The following is a 16279-nucleotide window of genomic DNA, read 5'->3' as shown; positions in this document are numbered from 1 at the left end:
AGTGCACAAGCGGGGGAAGAGGAAGAGGGAGAGGGACAAGCGAACCCTCCACTGATCAGGGAGCCCAACACAGGGCCCGATCCCAGGACCCTGAGATCATGACCTGAGCCAAAGGCAGATGTTTAACCGACTGAGCCACCCAGGTGCCCCTCACAGAAAATTTTGTTAAAGCTGCATGCACCCTGCCCAGCCACCACCACGTATGAGGCCCATCACTGCACTGTCACACCCAGCCTCATGCCCCCAGCCATCACTCCTGTCACATCCAGCCTCATGCCCCCAGCCATTGCAGCGCTTCACGGATCCACCATAAAACTAGTAGCCCAATGCCAATTTTGCTAACAATGCGCCCTGCTCCCAAGTTCGCTGGTGGACATGTCCTGTCAGAACTGGCCTGTCTGGGTCCCACTAGCATCACAGAGAGTAAGCACAGCTCACAACAGGCAAGGAGTCAGTGCAGATGACTGCACTGAAAGAAAAAGTGACTCAGACACAACAACAGCAAGGTGTAAGCCACACACACAGGATATTCTCCTGAGGTGCCAGGTTCTGGTGAAGAAGGGACACTATACTGTAAGGCACTCTGGCACCTCCTCTTTGTTAAGTCACTACTTTTCAGAGCAGAAAACATAAGTGACATTCTAGACATAAAGAAACAGACACAGAGATGCAGACAAAATGAGGAGACAGAGAAATTTATCCCAAATGAAAGAATAGGACAAGGCCATGGCCACAGATCTAAGCAAAACAGATATAAGTAACATGTCTGATAGAGAACTTAAAGCAATGATCATAAGGATACTCACTGGACTTGAGAAAAGATTGGAAGACATCAGTGAGGCCCTTACCACAGAGACAAGGAACAACAAAGCAGAAGTAAAGTCCTCATTAAACGAAATAAGAAACACACCTGACAGAATGAACAGCAGACTGGAAGAAGCAGAGGACCAAATTAATGACCTAGAAGACAGAGTAATGTAAAGTAATCAAGTTGAACAAAAGAGAAAGAAAAGAATTATGCAAAACAAGAATAGACTTATTCTAGGGAAATGAGTGACTCCATAAAACATAGTAACATTCATATTACAGCAATCCCAGATGAACAAGAAAGAGAAAAGAGGACAGAAAATTTATTTGAAGAAATAACAGTGGAAAACTTTACTAATCTGGGAAAGAGATACTGAGATCCACAGGAGGCACACAGAACTCCCATCAAAATCAATAAAAGCAAGGGGGGGCCGGATGGGTTAGCCCAGATATGAGTATTAAGGAGGGCATATGTTGCATGGAGCACTGGGTGTTAAACACAAACAATGAATCATGGAACATCACACCAAAAACTAATGATGTACTGTATGATGACTGACATAACATAATAAAAAAAATCAACAAAAGCATATCCACACCAAACCATATTATAATTATATTTACAAAATATAGTGATAAAGAAAAAATCTTAAAAGTAGCAAGAAAAGAGAATTCAGTAACTTACAAGGGAAAACCCATAAGGCTAGCTAGCAGAAGATTTTTCAACAGGAACTTTCTAAGCCAGAAAGGAGTAGCATGATATATTTGAAGTATCCAGCAAAGCTATAATTCAGAATAGAAGGAGAGATAAGGAGTTTCCCAGACAAACAAAAACCAAAGGAGTTTGTGACCACTAAACCATCCCTGTAAGAAACATTAAAGGGGACACTTGGGAGTGGAGAGACCAAAAGTGACAGTATAAAGGTAAGAAACACACAAGTAGTAAAAATGAGTATTTCTGTGAAAAATCAGTCAAGGAACTCACCAAAAAAAGGACACAAAATATAACATATACCTAAAACATGGGGGAGAAGAGAAAAGAATGGGGTGAAACCTAAATGATCATCTGCTTAATACAGACTGCTATATGAAGAAGACTTTATGTACAAACCTAATGGTAACCATGTATCAAAAACAACTAATAAACATGCAAAGAATAAAGAGAAAGAAATCCAAATTAATCACTAAAGAAAATCAGAAAACCATGAACGTGAAAAGGACAAGAAAGGATCAGGTTCAGAAACAAGCATAAAATAAGTAATAAAATGCAGTAAGTACGTGTTTGTCAATAATTACTTTGTATGTATATAGACTAAAAGCTCCAATCAAAAGACACAGGGTGTCAGAATGGATTAAAAAAAACAAGACCCATCTATATGCTGCATACAACAGACCTATTTTAGGCCTAAAGACACCTGCAGATTGAAAGTGAGGAGATGGACCTAAAGGAGCAGAATACACATTCATATTGAGTGTACATGGAACACTCTCCAGAATAAATCACATACTGGATCACAAGTGAGGCCTCAATGAGTATAAAAAGAGATCATACCATGCATATTTTCCAACCACAATGCTATGAAACTTGAAGTCAACCACAAGAAAAAAATTTAGAAAGACCACAAATACACGGAGGTTAAAAAACATCCTACTAAAGAATGAATGGGTTAACCAGAAAATTAAAGAAGAAATAAAAAAATACACGGAAGCAAGTGAAAATGAAAACACAACAGCCCAAAACCTCTAGAACACAGTCATAAGAGGGAAGTATATAGTAATACAGGCCTACCTCAAGAAGCAAGAAAAGTCTCAAATACAAAACCTAACTTTACACCTAAAGGAGCTGGAAAAAGAAAAACAAATAAAGCCTAAAACCAGCAGAAGGGAAATAATTAAGATTAGAGTAGAAATAAATGATAAAGAAAAAAAAAAACAGTAGAAGAGATAAACAAAACTAGGAGTTGGTTCTTTGAAAAAATTAACAAAATTGATAAACCCCTAGGCCAAACTTATCCAAGAGAAAAGAGAAAGTAACCAAATAAAATCACAAAAGAAAGAGGAGAGATCACAACCAATACCACTGAAATACAAATAATTCTAAGAGAATGTAATGGGGGTACCAAGGTGCCTCAGTAGGTTGAGCGTCCAACTCTAGATCTCAGCTCAGGTCTTGATCTCAGGGCCAGGAGTTCAAGCTCCATGCTGGGCTACATGCTGGGTATGGAGCCTAGACTTTAAAAATAATAAAGGGAGAATATTATGAGCAATTATATGCCAACAATTGGGCAATCTGGAAGAAATGGATAAATTACTAAGAAACATATAAACTACCAAAACTGACATAGGAAGAAATAGAAAACCTGAACAGACCCATAACCAGCAAAGAAACTGAATCAGTAATCAAAAATCTCCCAACAAACAAGACTCCAGGGCTGGATGGCTTCCCAGGGGAATTCTACCAAACATTTAAAGAAGAATTAATACCTACTCTTCTGAAGCTGTTTCAGAGAATAGGAATGGAAATTAAACTTCCATACGTGTTCTATGAGGCCATCATTACCTTGATTCTAAAGCCAGACAAAGACCCCAGTAAAAAAAAGGAGAATTACAGACCAATATCCCCAATGAACATGGATGCAAAAATTCTCAATAAGATACTAGCTGATTGAATCCAACAGTACATTAAAAGGATTATTCACCATGATCAAGTGGGATTTATTCCGGGGCTACAGGGGGGTTCAATATCCACAAATCAGTCAACATGATATACCACATTAATAAAAGAAAGGAAAAGAACCATATGATACTCTCAATAGATGCAGAAAAGCATTTGACAAAATACAGCACCCTTTCTTGATAAAAACCCTCAAGAAAGTAGGTAGAAGGAACATACCTCAACATCATAAAGGCCATATCCGTAGGACCCACAACTAATATCATACTCAGTGGGGAAAAACTGAGAGCTTTTTACCTAAGGTCAAGAACATGATGGGGATGTCCACTCTCACCACTGTTGTTCAACATGGTACTGGAAGTCCTAGCCTCAGCAATCAGACAACAAAAAGAAATAAAAAGCATCCAAATTGGCAAGGAAGAAGTCGAACTTTCATTATTCACAGAAGATATGATACTCCATGTAGAAAACCCAAAAGACTCCACCAAAAAATTGCGAGAACTGATACATGAATTCGGCAAAGTCACAGGATATAAAATCAATATACAGAAATCTGTTGTATTTCTATACACCAATAATGAAACAGCAGAAAAAGAAATCTAGGAATCAATCTCATTTACAATTGCACCGAAAACTATAAGATACCCAGGATAAACTTAACCAAAGAGGTAAAAGACCTATATGCTGAAAACTATACAACACTTATGAAAGAAATTGAAGAAGACACAAAGAAATGGAAAGACTGAATTTCATGCTCATGGATTGGAAGAATAAAAACTGTTAAAATGTCTACACTACCTAGCGCATTCTACACATTCAGTGCAATCGCTATCAAAATACCACCAACCTTCTTCACAGAGCTGGAACAAATAATCCTAAAGGAACCAGAAAACACCCTGAATAGAAAAAGCAATCCTGAAAAAGAAAAAGCTAACCTGAAGGCATCACAATTCTGAACTTCAGTTGTTTTACAGAGCCATAGTAATCAAAACAGTATGGCACTGGCACAAAAACAGACACCTAGATCGATGAAATTAACAGAAAATCCAGAAAAAAAACCCCACAAACATATGGTAAATTAATCTTTGAAAAGCAGGAAAGAATATGCAATGGGAAAAGGATAGTTTCTTCAACAACAGGTGTTGGGAAAACTGTACAGCTGCATGCAAAAGAATGAAACTGGACCACTTTCTTACACTACACATAAAAACAAATTCAAAATGGATTAGAAACCTAAATATGACACCTGAAAGCAAAAAATCCTAGGTATTGGTGAGGATGCAAAGTGGGGAACCCTCTTATACTGTTGGTGGGAACGGAAACTGTTGCAGTCACTCTGGAAAATAGTATGGAGCATCCTCAAAAACTTAAAAATAGAACTACTCTATAATCCAGCAATTTCACTACTAGGTATTTACCCAAAGGATACAAAAATACTAATTCATAAGGATACGTGCACACCAATGTTATAGAAGCATTATCAACCAATAGCCAAATTATGGAAAGAGCCCAAATGTCCATCCACTGATGAATGGGTAAAGAAGATGTGGTTCTTACTCAGCCATAAAAAAAACCAAAATGTTGCCATTTGCAACAGTATAAATGGAGCTAGAGGATATTATGCTAAACAAAGTAAGTCAGAGAAAGACAAATACCATATGATTTCACTCATACGTCAAATTTAAGACACAAAACAAATGAGCAAAGGAAAAACAAAGAGGAAGAGGCAAACCAAGAAAAAGACTCATAACTGTAGAGAACAAACTGATGTTACTGGAGGAGAGGGTGGTTGCAGTTGGATTAAATAGGTGATGGGGGTTAAAAAGGACACTTGTGATGAGCACAGGGCATTGTATGGAAGTGCTAAATCACTATATTGTACACCTGAAACTAACATAACACTGTATGTTAACTAATTGGAATTAAAATAAAAACTTAAATACACAAAAAACATGGGGGTAAATATGTACATATATTTGATAAAACAAGAAGTAATTTAAGAGATTTGATACATGCATAAACAGATCAATGAATAAAAACAGAAAATGCAAAATTAAATCCAAATACATTTGGAATCAAGTATATAATAAAAGTGATATTTCAGTGAAAAAGAAATGTATCCATCAACAGTGTTCAGACAATTGACATGCTTTTAAAAATAAATCAGACTTTGATCCCTATCTTACTTGAGACTAAAATAGATCCCAGATGATTACTGTTTTTAAAGGCAACAAACCAAACAATAAATGTATGAGCAAAAGACATGGGAAAAGTAAAAGAAAATTATTGTAATAATCATATAATTATTTGTCTAAGAAAGATAAAACCTCAAACATATAGAAAACTAACAAATTTACATTCCTATAATAAAACAAATCAACTATAAAAGAAATAAAACAATTTCACTCAGTATATCCTGAAAAAGGAGGGATAATACATGTACATTTAAATGCTTATAAAGGCACGGAGTATTTCTGGAATTAAAAAAAAACTGGTTGCAGTGGTTATCTCTAGGAAGAAGGGCAGAGAAAGAAGTTTACTTTATAATGAATATCATTTTTAATTATGTTTAAATGAATTTCTGATTAAAAACAAAAACTAGTTAAAAATTTAAGAGATTATGGAGAGCGGACTGTGATCCCTCTGGTCTGAGACAGAGGCTGGGATTCGGCTACTGCTACTCTGACTCTCAGAAGAGGCACAGCAAACCACCAGGGAAAGCCGCCAGAGAACAAAAGCCTGGAAATACCAGCTCACAGTGTGCCCATCCCCATCCCCCCTCGCAGGGGACAGGGAGACTCTACCCAAACAGGGTTGCCTGAGTATTGATGCGGCAGGCCCCAACCCCAGAAGGCAGGCTGAAAAATCAAGAAGCCCACATCCTTAAGGTCCCTATAAAACAAGAGCACACTGCCTGGGTCCCGGTCAATAATCTGGGCTCTGGACAACCCCACAACCTCTCCTCATCAGAATGACGAGAAGGAGAAATCCCCCCCAGCAAAGAAAAGACAATAAGTCTGTGGCCTCTGCCACAAAACTGATGGATATGGATATTACCAAATTATCAGAAATGGAGTTCAGAGTAACAATGGTCAAGATGACGTGTAGACTTGAAAAAAATATTAACGAAAATATTAACGAGAATACAGAATCTCTAAGGGCGGAAATGAGAGCAAATCTGGCAGAAATTAAAAATACTATGGATCAAATGCAGTCAAAACTAGATGCTCTGATGGCCAGGGTAAATGAGGCAGAAGAACGAATTAGCGAATTGGAGGATGGGATCGTAGAAGAGAAAGTTAAAACAGAAACTTGGCTCAAAAAAATCCAATCTCAAGAATGTAGGTTACAGGAGATTACTGACTCAATGAAACGTTCCAATGTCAGAATCATCGGCATCCCCGAGGGGGTGGAGAAAAACAGACGTCTAGAAGAGATTTTGAACAAATTGTAGCTGAAAACTTCCCTAATCTAGCAAAGGAAACAAGCATTCATGTCCAAAAGGCAGAGAGGACCCCTCCCAACCTCAACCATGACAAACCTACACCACGTCACATCATAGTGCATTTCGCAAATATTAGATCCAAGGATACAGTACTGAAAGCGGCCAGGGCAAAGAAATTTCTCACGTACCAAGGCAAAGGTATCAGAATTACGTCAGACCTGTCTACACAGACCTGGAATGAGAGAAAGGGTTGGGGGGGCATTTTTAAAGCTCTTTCAAAGAAAAACATGCAGCCAAGGATCCTTTATCCAGCAAGGCTGTCATTCAGAATTGATGGAGAGATAAAGACCTTCCAGAATCGCCAGTCACTGACCAATTTCGAAACCACGAAACCAGCCCTACAGGAGATATTAAGGAGGGTTCTATAGAAGTAAAAAGGCCCCAAGAGTGATACAGAACAGAAAGTCACAATCTATACAAACAAAGACTTTACAGTCAATGGCATCATTAAAATCATCTCTCTCAATAATCACTCTCAATGTAAATGGCCTAACTGCTCCCATAAAATGCCTGCCACAGGGTTGCAGATTGGATAAAAAGACATGATCCATCCATTTGCTGTCTACAAGAGACTCATTTTGAACCTAAAGATACATCCAGACTGAAAGTAAGGGGATGGAATACCATCTTTCATGCCAATGGACCTCAAAAGAAAGCTGGGGTAGCAATTCTCATATCAGACAGACTGGATTTTAAACTAAAGACTATAGTCAGAGATACAGAAGGGCACTATATTATTCTTAAAGGATGTATCCAACAAGTGGATATGACAATTATAAACATATATGCCCCCAGCAGGGGAGCAGCAAGATACACAAACCAACTCTTAACCAGAATAAAGAGACATATAGATAAAAATACGTTAATAGTAGGGGACCTCAACACTCCACTATCGGCAATAGATAGATCACTTAAGAAGAAAATCAACAAAGAAACAAGAGCTTTGAATGCCATACTAGATGAGTTGGACCTCATAGATATATAAAGAACACTACACCCCAGAACAAAAGAATACTCATTCTATTCTAATGCCCATGGAATATTCTCAAGAATAGACCATGCTCTGGGTCAAAAAACAGGTCTCAACTGATACCAAAAGACTGAAATTATTCCCTGCATATTCTCAGACAACAATGCTTTGAAATTGGACCTCAGTCACAAGGAAAAATTTGGAAGAAACTCAAACACTTGGAGATTAAGAACCATCCTGCTCAAGAATGATTCGATAAACCAGGAAATCAAAAATCAATTGAAACAATTTATGGAGACCAACGAGAATGAAAACACAACGCTCTAAAACCTATAAGACACTGCAAAGGCAGTCCTAAGAGGAAAATACATAGCCATGCAAGCCTCACTCAAAAGAACAGAAAAATCTAAAATGCAGTTTTTATATTCTCACCTCAAGAAGTTGAAACAGCAACAGAAGAACAGGTCTAATCCATGCATGACAAAGCAGTTGATCAAAATTAGAGCAGAGATCAATGAATTAGAAACCAGGAGCACAACAGAGCAGAACAACATAATTAGAAGCTGGTTCTTTGAAAGAATAAATAAAATAGACAAGTCACTGGCAAGACTTATCCAAAAGAATAAAGGACCCAAATTAATAAAATTATGAATGAAAAGGGAGAGGTCACAACCAACACCAATGAAATAGGAAGGATCATTTGAAACTTTTACCAACAGCTTTATGCCAATAAATTAAGCAATCTGGAAGAGATGGAGGACTTCCTGGAAACCTATAACCTACCAAGACTGAAACAGGAAGAAACTGATTTTTTAAACAGACCAATTAATTATGAAGAGACTGAAACAGTGATTAAAAACCTTCCAAAAAACAAAACGCCAGGGCCTGATGGATTCACCAGGGAATTCTACCAAACATTCAAAGAAGAAATAATACCTAGTCTCCTAAAGCTATTTCAAAAAACAGAAACTGAAGGAAAAGTACCAAACTCATTCTATGAGGCCAATATTACCTTGATCCCCAAACCAGGAAAAGAACCCATCAAAAAGGAGAATTACAGACCAATTTCCCTGATGAATATGGACCTCAAAATTCTCAACAAGATCCTAGCTAATAGGATCCAACAGTACATTAAAAGGATTATCCATCATGACCAAGTGGGATTCATCCCTGGGGTGCAAGGGTGGTTCAACATTCGAAAATTTATCAGTGTGACAGATTAGATCAACAAGAAAAAAGTCAAGAATCATATGATCCTCTCAACAGATGCAGAAAAAGCATTTGACAAAATACAGCATCCTTTCCTGATTAAAACCCTTCAGAGTGTAGGGATAGAGGGTACATTCCTCAATCTCATAAAAACCATCTATGAAAAGCCTACAGCAAATATCATTTTCAAAGGGGGAAAGCTGGAAGCCTTTCCCTTGAGATCGGGGACACGACAAGGATGCCCGCTCTCACCATTATTATTCAACATAGTACTAGAAGTCCTTGTAACAGCAATCAGACCACAAAAAGGGATAAAAGGTATCCAAATTGGCAAAGAAGAACTCAAACTGTCTCTCTTTGCAGATGACATGATACTCTATATGGAAAACCCAAAAGAATCCACCCCCAAACTGCTAGAAGTTATAGAGCAATTCAGTAATGTGGCGGGATACAAAATCAAGGCTCAGAAATCAGTTGCATTTCTATACATGAACAATGAGACTGAAGAAAGAGAAATTAGGGAATCCATTCCATTTACAATAGCACCAAAAATCATACGTTATCTCGGAATTAACTTAACCAGAGACGTAAAGGATCTATATTCTAGAAACTACAAATCACTCTTGAAAGACATTGAAGAAGACACAAAAAGATGGAAAAATATTCCAAGCTCATGGATCGGAAGAATTAACATAGTTAAAATATCCATGCTACCCAGAGCAATCACACTTTCAATGCTATCCCGATCAAAATACCAACGACATTTTTCAAAGAACTGGAACAAACAGCCCTTATATTTGTGTGGAACCAGAAAAGGCCACGAATCGCCAAAGAATTGTTGAAAAGGAAAAACAAAGCTGGGGGCATCACAATGCCGGATTTCAAGTTGTACTACAAAGCTGTGATCACAAAGACAGAATGGTACTGGCACAAAAACAGACACATGGACCAATGGAACAGAATAGAGAACCCAGAAATGGACCCTCGGCTCTTTGGGCAACTAATCTTTGACAAACCGGGAAAAAACATCCAGTGGAAAAAGAACAGTCTCTTCGATAAATGGTGCTGGAAAATTGGACAGCTACACGCAAAAGAATGAAACTTGACCACTCTCTCACACCATACACAAAGATAAACTCTAAATGGATGAAAGACCTCGATGTGAGACAGGAATCCATCAAAATCCTAGAGGACAGCATAGGCAGCAACCTCTTTGACATCGGCCACAGCAACTTTTTTCATGACACATCTCCAAAGGCAAGAGAAACAAAAGATAAAATGAACTTGTGGGACTTCATCAAGATAAAAAGCTTCTGCACAGCCAAGGAAACAGTCAAAAAAACTTAGAGGCAGCCCACAGAATGGGAGAATATATTTGCAAATGACTCTACAGATAAAAGACTGGTATCCAAGATCTACAAAGAACTTCTCAAACTCAATACACAAGAAACAAATAAATCATAAAATGGGCAGAAGATATGAATAGACACTTTTCCAATGAAGACATACAAATGGCTAACAGACACATGAAAAAATGTTCAAAATCATTTGCCATCAGGGAAATTCAAATCAAAACCACACTGAGATACCACCTTATGCCAGTTAGAATGGCAAAAATGGACAAGGCAAGAAACAACAATTGTTGGAGAGGATGTGGAGAAAGGGGATCCCTCCTACATTGTTGGTGGGAATGCAAGTTGGTACAGCCACTCTGGAAAACAGTGTGGAGGTCCCTTAAAAAGTTAAAAATTGAGCTACCCTATGATCCAGCCATTGCACTACTGGGTATTTACCCCAAAGATACAGACGTAGTGAAGAGAAGGGCCATATGCACCCAAATGTTCATAGCAGCATTGTCCACAATATCTAAATCGTGGAAGGAGCTGAGATGCCCTTCAACAGATGATTGGATTAAGAAGATGTGGTCCATATATACAATGGAATATTACTGAGCTATCAAAAAGAACGATTTCTCAACATTTGCTGCAACATGGACGGCACTGGAGGAGATAATGCTAAGTAAAATAAGTCAAGCAGAGAAAGACAATTATCATATGGTTTCTCTCATCTATGGAACATAAGAACTAGGATGATCGGTACGGGAAGAAAGGGATAAAGAAAGGGGGGGGTAATCAGAAGGGGGAATGAAACATGAGAGACTATGGACTATGAGAAACAAACTGAGGGCCTCAGAGGGGAGGGGGGTGTGGGAATGGGATAGACCGGTGATGGGTAGTAAGGAGTGCACGTATTGCATGGTGCACTGGGTGTTATACGCAACTAATGAGTCATCGAGCCTTACATCGGAAACTGGGGATGTACTGTATGGTGACTAACATAACATAATAAAAAATCATTAAAAAAAAAAAAAGAAACGGGGGTAATCAGAAGGGGGAATGAAGCATGAGAGACTATGGACTCTGAGAAACAAACTGAGGGCTTCAGAGGGGAGGGCGGTGGGGGAATGGGATAGGCTGGTGATGGGTATTAAGGAGGGCACGTATTGCATGGTGCACTGGGTGTTATACTCAACTAATGATTCATGGAACTTTACATCAAAAACCAGGGATGTACTGTATGGTGACTAACATAATTAAATATTATTATAAAAAGAATTTAAGAGATTATGCTGACAAAACAGAACCAGACCAAGTATATCATTGATGATGACTGGCAACACTACCTGTTATTAAAATATATTATAGGGAAGGTTGCACAAACTTCCAGTTATAAAATAATTAAGTCATGAGGATGTAATGTAGAATATGGTGGCTATAGTTAATAATACTGCATCACATATTTGAAAGTTGCTAAGAGAGTAGATCTTAAAAGTCCTTATCAAAAGAAAAAAACTTTTTGTAACTACAGTTGTTGTGATCATTTCACAATATATACAAATACTAAATGACTATGTTGTACACCTGAAACTAATGTTTCATGTCAATTATTCCTCAAATTTAAAAGTTAAATAGCATCATCTGGGTGGCTCAGTCAGTTAAGCATCTGACTCTTGTTTTCGGCTCAGGTCATGATCTCAGGGTCATAAGATCAAGCCCCATATCGGGCTCTATGCTCAGTAGTCATTTTTGTCTTAATAAATTAATCAAATAACCAACTAAATAAAAAAAAATTCAACTCAGACAGCTCATCCCAGTTTCATAATATGGCCTTGTTCTGTGAGGTCTCAAATATTCCCAGATACTAACATTTTATCTCACAGATTCCCTCTATTCATAAAATTGTAAATCACACACAGGCATATTATTTTCTTCCATTGGAACTCTAATATTAAAGTTGGTTTTATTAAAAATTATTTTATTCTGAATGCATCAAAAGGTACAAAATAGAATCAACAAAAGATAAGCTTTTCCTTACTTCTGGATTCTGTCTAGTTTCTCTTTCTAGAAATAATCATTGATGTTAGTTTCTTGTATCTAATTCAGATATTTTGTGTGTATAAGTACAGATATAAAAATGCTTTTTTGTCTTTTAAAAATAGGCATGGAGCACTGGGTGTTATATGCAAACAATGAATCATGGAACACTACATCAAAAGCTAATGATGTACTGCATGGTGACTAATATATCATAATAATAATAAAAAATCTTTTTTTAAAAATAGACAAATAGTAGCTTTCTATATAGTGATTAGCTCCTTAACAAAAATCTTGGAAAATGGCTTCTTTACTTTAGTGTTAAAGCAGCATCCTTTTTCATGTGTGTATCTAGTTTATTTAACCATTTCCTTATAAATTTAGGTTGTTTTCAGTCTCTCACTATTACAAACTCCTCTTCCATAAAAAGCCTTGTACATCACAGCACGAACAAGTGTGATATATCTACTGGATAAGTTCCTAGTTGTGGAATTGCTAGGTCAACATTTTTGGGTTTTTTTAAAAATATTTGTAAAACGTTAAATACATGATTGTTAAAGCACCTTCTCCAAGAAGGTTATGCAAATGACTCCACAAGTCACACACTGAGAAAAATCTATATTTATATATCCTTCCAAATTAGGTAACTAATTCATTTTCAGTTTTGCCCACTGATGAATGAAATAGGAAATCACTGTTCTTTCATTTTAATTTGACTAACAAGTGTATACATTTCTTTGTGTATTTCTTAACATTTCTGATTTATCATAGCTCCTGAAATAAAATGGCTGTTGAATAAATGAATTGTCCTGACTGTCCTTTTTTTTTTTTTATTAATAATGATTTTTTATTATATTATGTTAGTCACCATACACTACATCCCCGGTTTTCGATGTAAGGCTCGATGATTCATTAGTTGTGTATAACACCCAGTGCACCATGCAATATGTGCCCTCCTTACTACCCATCACCGGTCTATCCCATTCCCCCACCCCTCTCCCCTCTGTAGCCCTCAGTTTGTTTCTCATAGTCCATAGTCTCTCATGTTTCATTCCCCCTTCTGATTACCCCCCCTTTCTTTATCCCTTTCTTCCCCTACTGATCATTCTAGTTCTTATGTTCCATAGATGAGAGAAATCATATGATAGTTGTCTTTCTCTGCTTGACTTATTTCACTTAGCATTATCTCCTCCAGTGCCGTCCATGTTGTAGCAAATGTTGAGAACTCATTCTTTCTGATTGCTGAGTAATATTCCATTGTATATATGGACCACAACTTCTTAATCCCTGACTGTCCTTTTTTTGAATGTCAGATGCTTTGCCTATTTTTATCTTGAGGTATTGTTCTTTTCTGTATAGACATGAAAAAGACTATTCTTGCAAGGCTATAAGTGTATAAAGTGCCTAAACACTACCCCTTAATAACAGGTCCTCTACCTTCTCTACCCTTTCCTTAGCATATAATCTCATTTAACCTTCACAAAAGTCCTCAGTGGTAGGTGGCAAAATTCCTATTTTATACATGAGTACACTGAAACTCAGAAACTAAGCTAAGGCTACTCAATTGGAAAATCCTCCTTCAGAGAACAAAAGCAAGCCACACTAAGGGCTTAGATATAAGCATATGTCCCTTTGTTGCGCTGTGCTTCACTGGATTTCACAGATTCAAGGTGTGTGGCAACCCTGAAATGAGCAAGTTTGTCAGTACCATTTTTCCAACACCATTTGCTCACTCTGCGTCTCTGGTGTCACACTTTGGTAATTCTCACGATATTTCAAGGTTTTCATTATTATATTTGTTAGGGTGATCTGTTGGGATTAGTGATCTCTGACGTTACTATTGTAATTGTTTTGGGACACCACAAACTGCACCCATCTAAGAGAGCAAAGGTAATCAATAAAAGGGTGTGTCCTGACTGCTCCACTGACCAGCCATTCTCCTGCTTCTCTCCCACTCCTCAGGCCTCCCTATTCCTTGAGAAACAATAATATTGAAATTGGCTAATTAAAGCCCCAAGTATATACATGAAATGAAGAGTCACATGCCTCTCACTTTATTATTATTATTATTTTTTACATGTCTCTCACTTTAAATCAAAAGCCAGAAATGATTAAGGTTAGTGAGGAAGGCATGTCAAAAGCTGAGACAGGCTGAAAGCTAGGCCTCCTGGGCCAAACAGTTAGCTAATCTGTGAATGTAAAGGAAAAATTCTTGAAGGAAACAAAAAGCGCTGTTCCAATGAACACGTGGATAAGAGAGCAAAACAGCTTTCCTGCTATTACAGAAAAAGTTTCAGTGGTCTGGGTAGAAGACCAGACCAACTATAACATTCCCTTAAGCCAAAACCTAATCCAGAACATGGCCTTACCTCCCTTCAGTTCTATGACTGAGAGAGGTGAGGAAGCTGCAGAAGAAAAGTCTGACACTAGCAGAGGTTGGTTCATGAGATTTAAGGGAAGAAGCCATCTCCATAATGTAAAGGTGCAACGTAAAGCAGAAAGGGCTGATGCGGGAGGAGGATCATTTGCTTCCAGACTGACTGCCGGTAAGTGAAACTGCAGGGAAGGGAAATGGTGGAGAGGGGGGACTACTACACTCTTTCCCTTTGGCTAGATACTATCTGTCTAAGCTACTACTCCTTTGTCAAGAACGAGCAAAAATGTCTTTTGTAAAGCTTTCCTTCATTTTCCCTTTCCATAATTCAACAGACTTTGTACTACTTTCTACTAATGATTTTTTAAATGCCTGCCTTCACTGGTAAATTATGAGCTCCTCTAGGGCTTAAGTCATCCTTGTAATCACAAAGATTATTGTAAAGTATACAACAGAGATACATAATACAATAGATAAGAACATAAACAATGGTAAAATATGCTGGAACGCCTTTGGGAATGTCTTTTGAATTATAAGTAGTTATATCTGTAAAATCTTAAATAGTCCTTTTTTTTTTTTAAGAAAGAAGGGAAAGTTAAAAAGCTCCTATGTCTGAGAAGAGATCATATTTGTACCTCTCATGAGTAAATATTTTCATGTTTCTGCCATTTTAGAAAGCCACCACTGATAACAAGTCACAGAATTCAAGGTATGTCTGCCATTCTAAAGTTTGGTAAAAACATAAATAATAACCCCTTAGGCATCTAAAAATTACTTCTTGCTAACATAAGAAATAGATTATAACTTACTAAATCAGTTTCTTTTTTCCTCCTTTTCTTTCTTTCTGTTTTTGGTACCTGGTGGGAGAGAAATGAAGAAACTGTGATATAACAAAGATGAACATACTTTCTTACTTCATTGCAAATGCTGAGATTTTTGCTCAAGATGTAATAGTGTAAGCAGCTTTTTATTGTTCAAAAGAAAATGTGCAGTGCTAGCAAGCAAATACAAGAAAATTTTAAAATTCAGTGAAACACAGTACTCATAAAAGCAATAGAATAAAAGGATACTTTAGGGATTCTTATCTTTTTAAACATCATTTCTGTTCAGAAGCCACTCCATATTAACTTAAATGATTCTTTTATTTTAGTCATTAACTGAATGATTACTAACTTTTAAGACTGCACTTTCCATATTTTGGCTCTAAAATACTCTCCATCCCAGAGCTAAATATAAAAAGGTATCACGTGGGACATAGAAGGCTCTTTTATACATGACATTTCCTAATAACCAGAGTACAGAACAATCCAAACCTAACCTTTAAGATCGTAAACAAAGGCAGTATATGCCTACTAAAAATCTTCCT

The 16279-nt window shown here is 37.3% G+C and overlaps 1 protein-coding gene across 9 annotated transcripts in view; it reads right to left on the bottom strand.

Moving 5' to 3' along the window:
• The window catches only part of MYO9A (myosin IXA), a 282647-nt gene that overhangs the window by 64505 nt on the left and 201863 nt on the right, over positions 1–16279 (bottom strand). For all 9 annotated transcript variants that reach the window (XM_045795282.2, XM_087856814.1, XM_045795281.2 and 6 more), the window contains one exon: positions 15723–15770. In XM_045795282.2, coding sequence (XP_045651238.2) covers positions 15723–15770 — 48 coding nt within the window. The remainder of the gene's footprint in view (positions 1–15722; positions 15771–16279) is intronic.

The sequence above is a fragment of the Ursus americanus genome, chromosome 28 (assembly GCF_024610735.1).
Source record: "Ursus americanus isolate L20-20 chromosome 28, mUrsAme1.1.p, whole genome shotgun sequence".
NCBI lineage: Eukaryota > Metazoa > Chordata > Mammalia > Carnivora > Ursidae > Ursus > Ursus americanus.
This window is presented reverse-complemented; position numbering and strand designations above follow the sequence as displayed.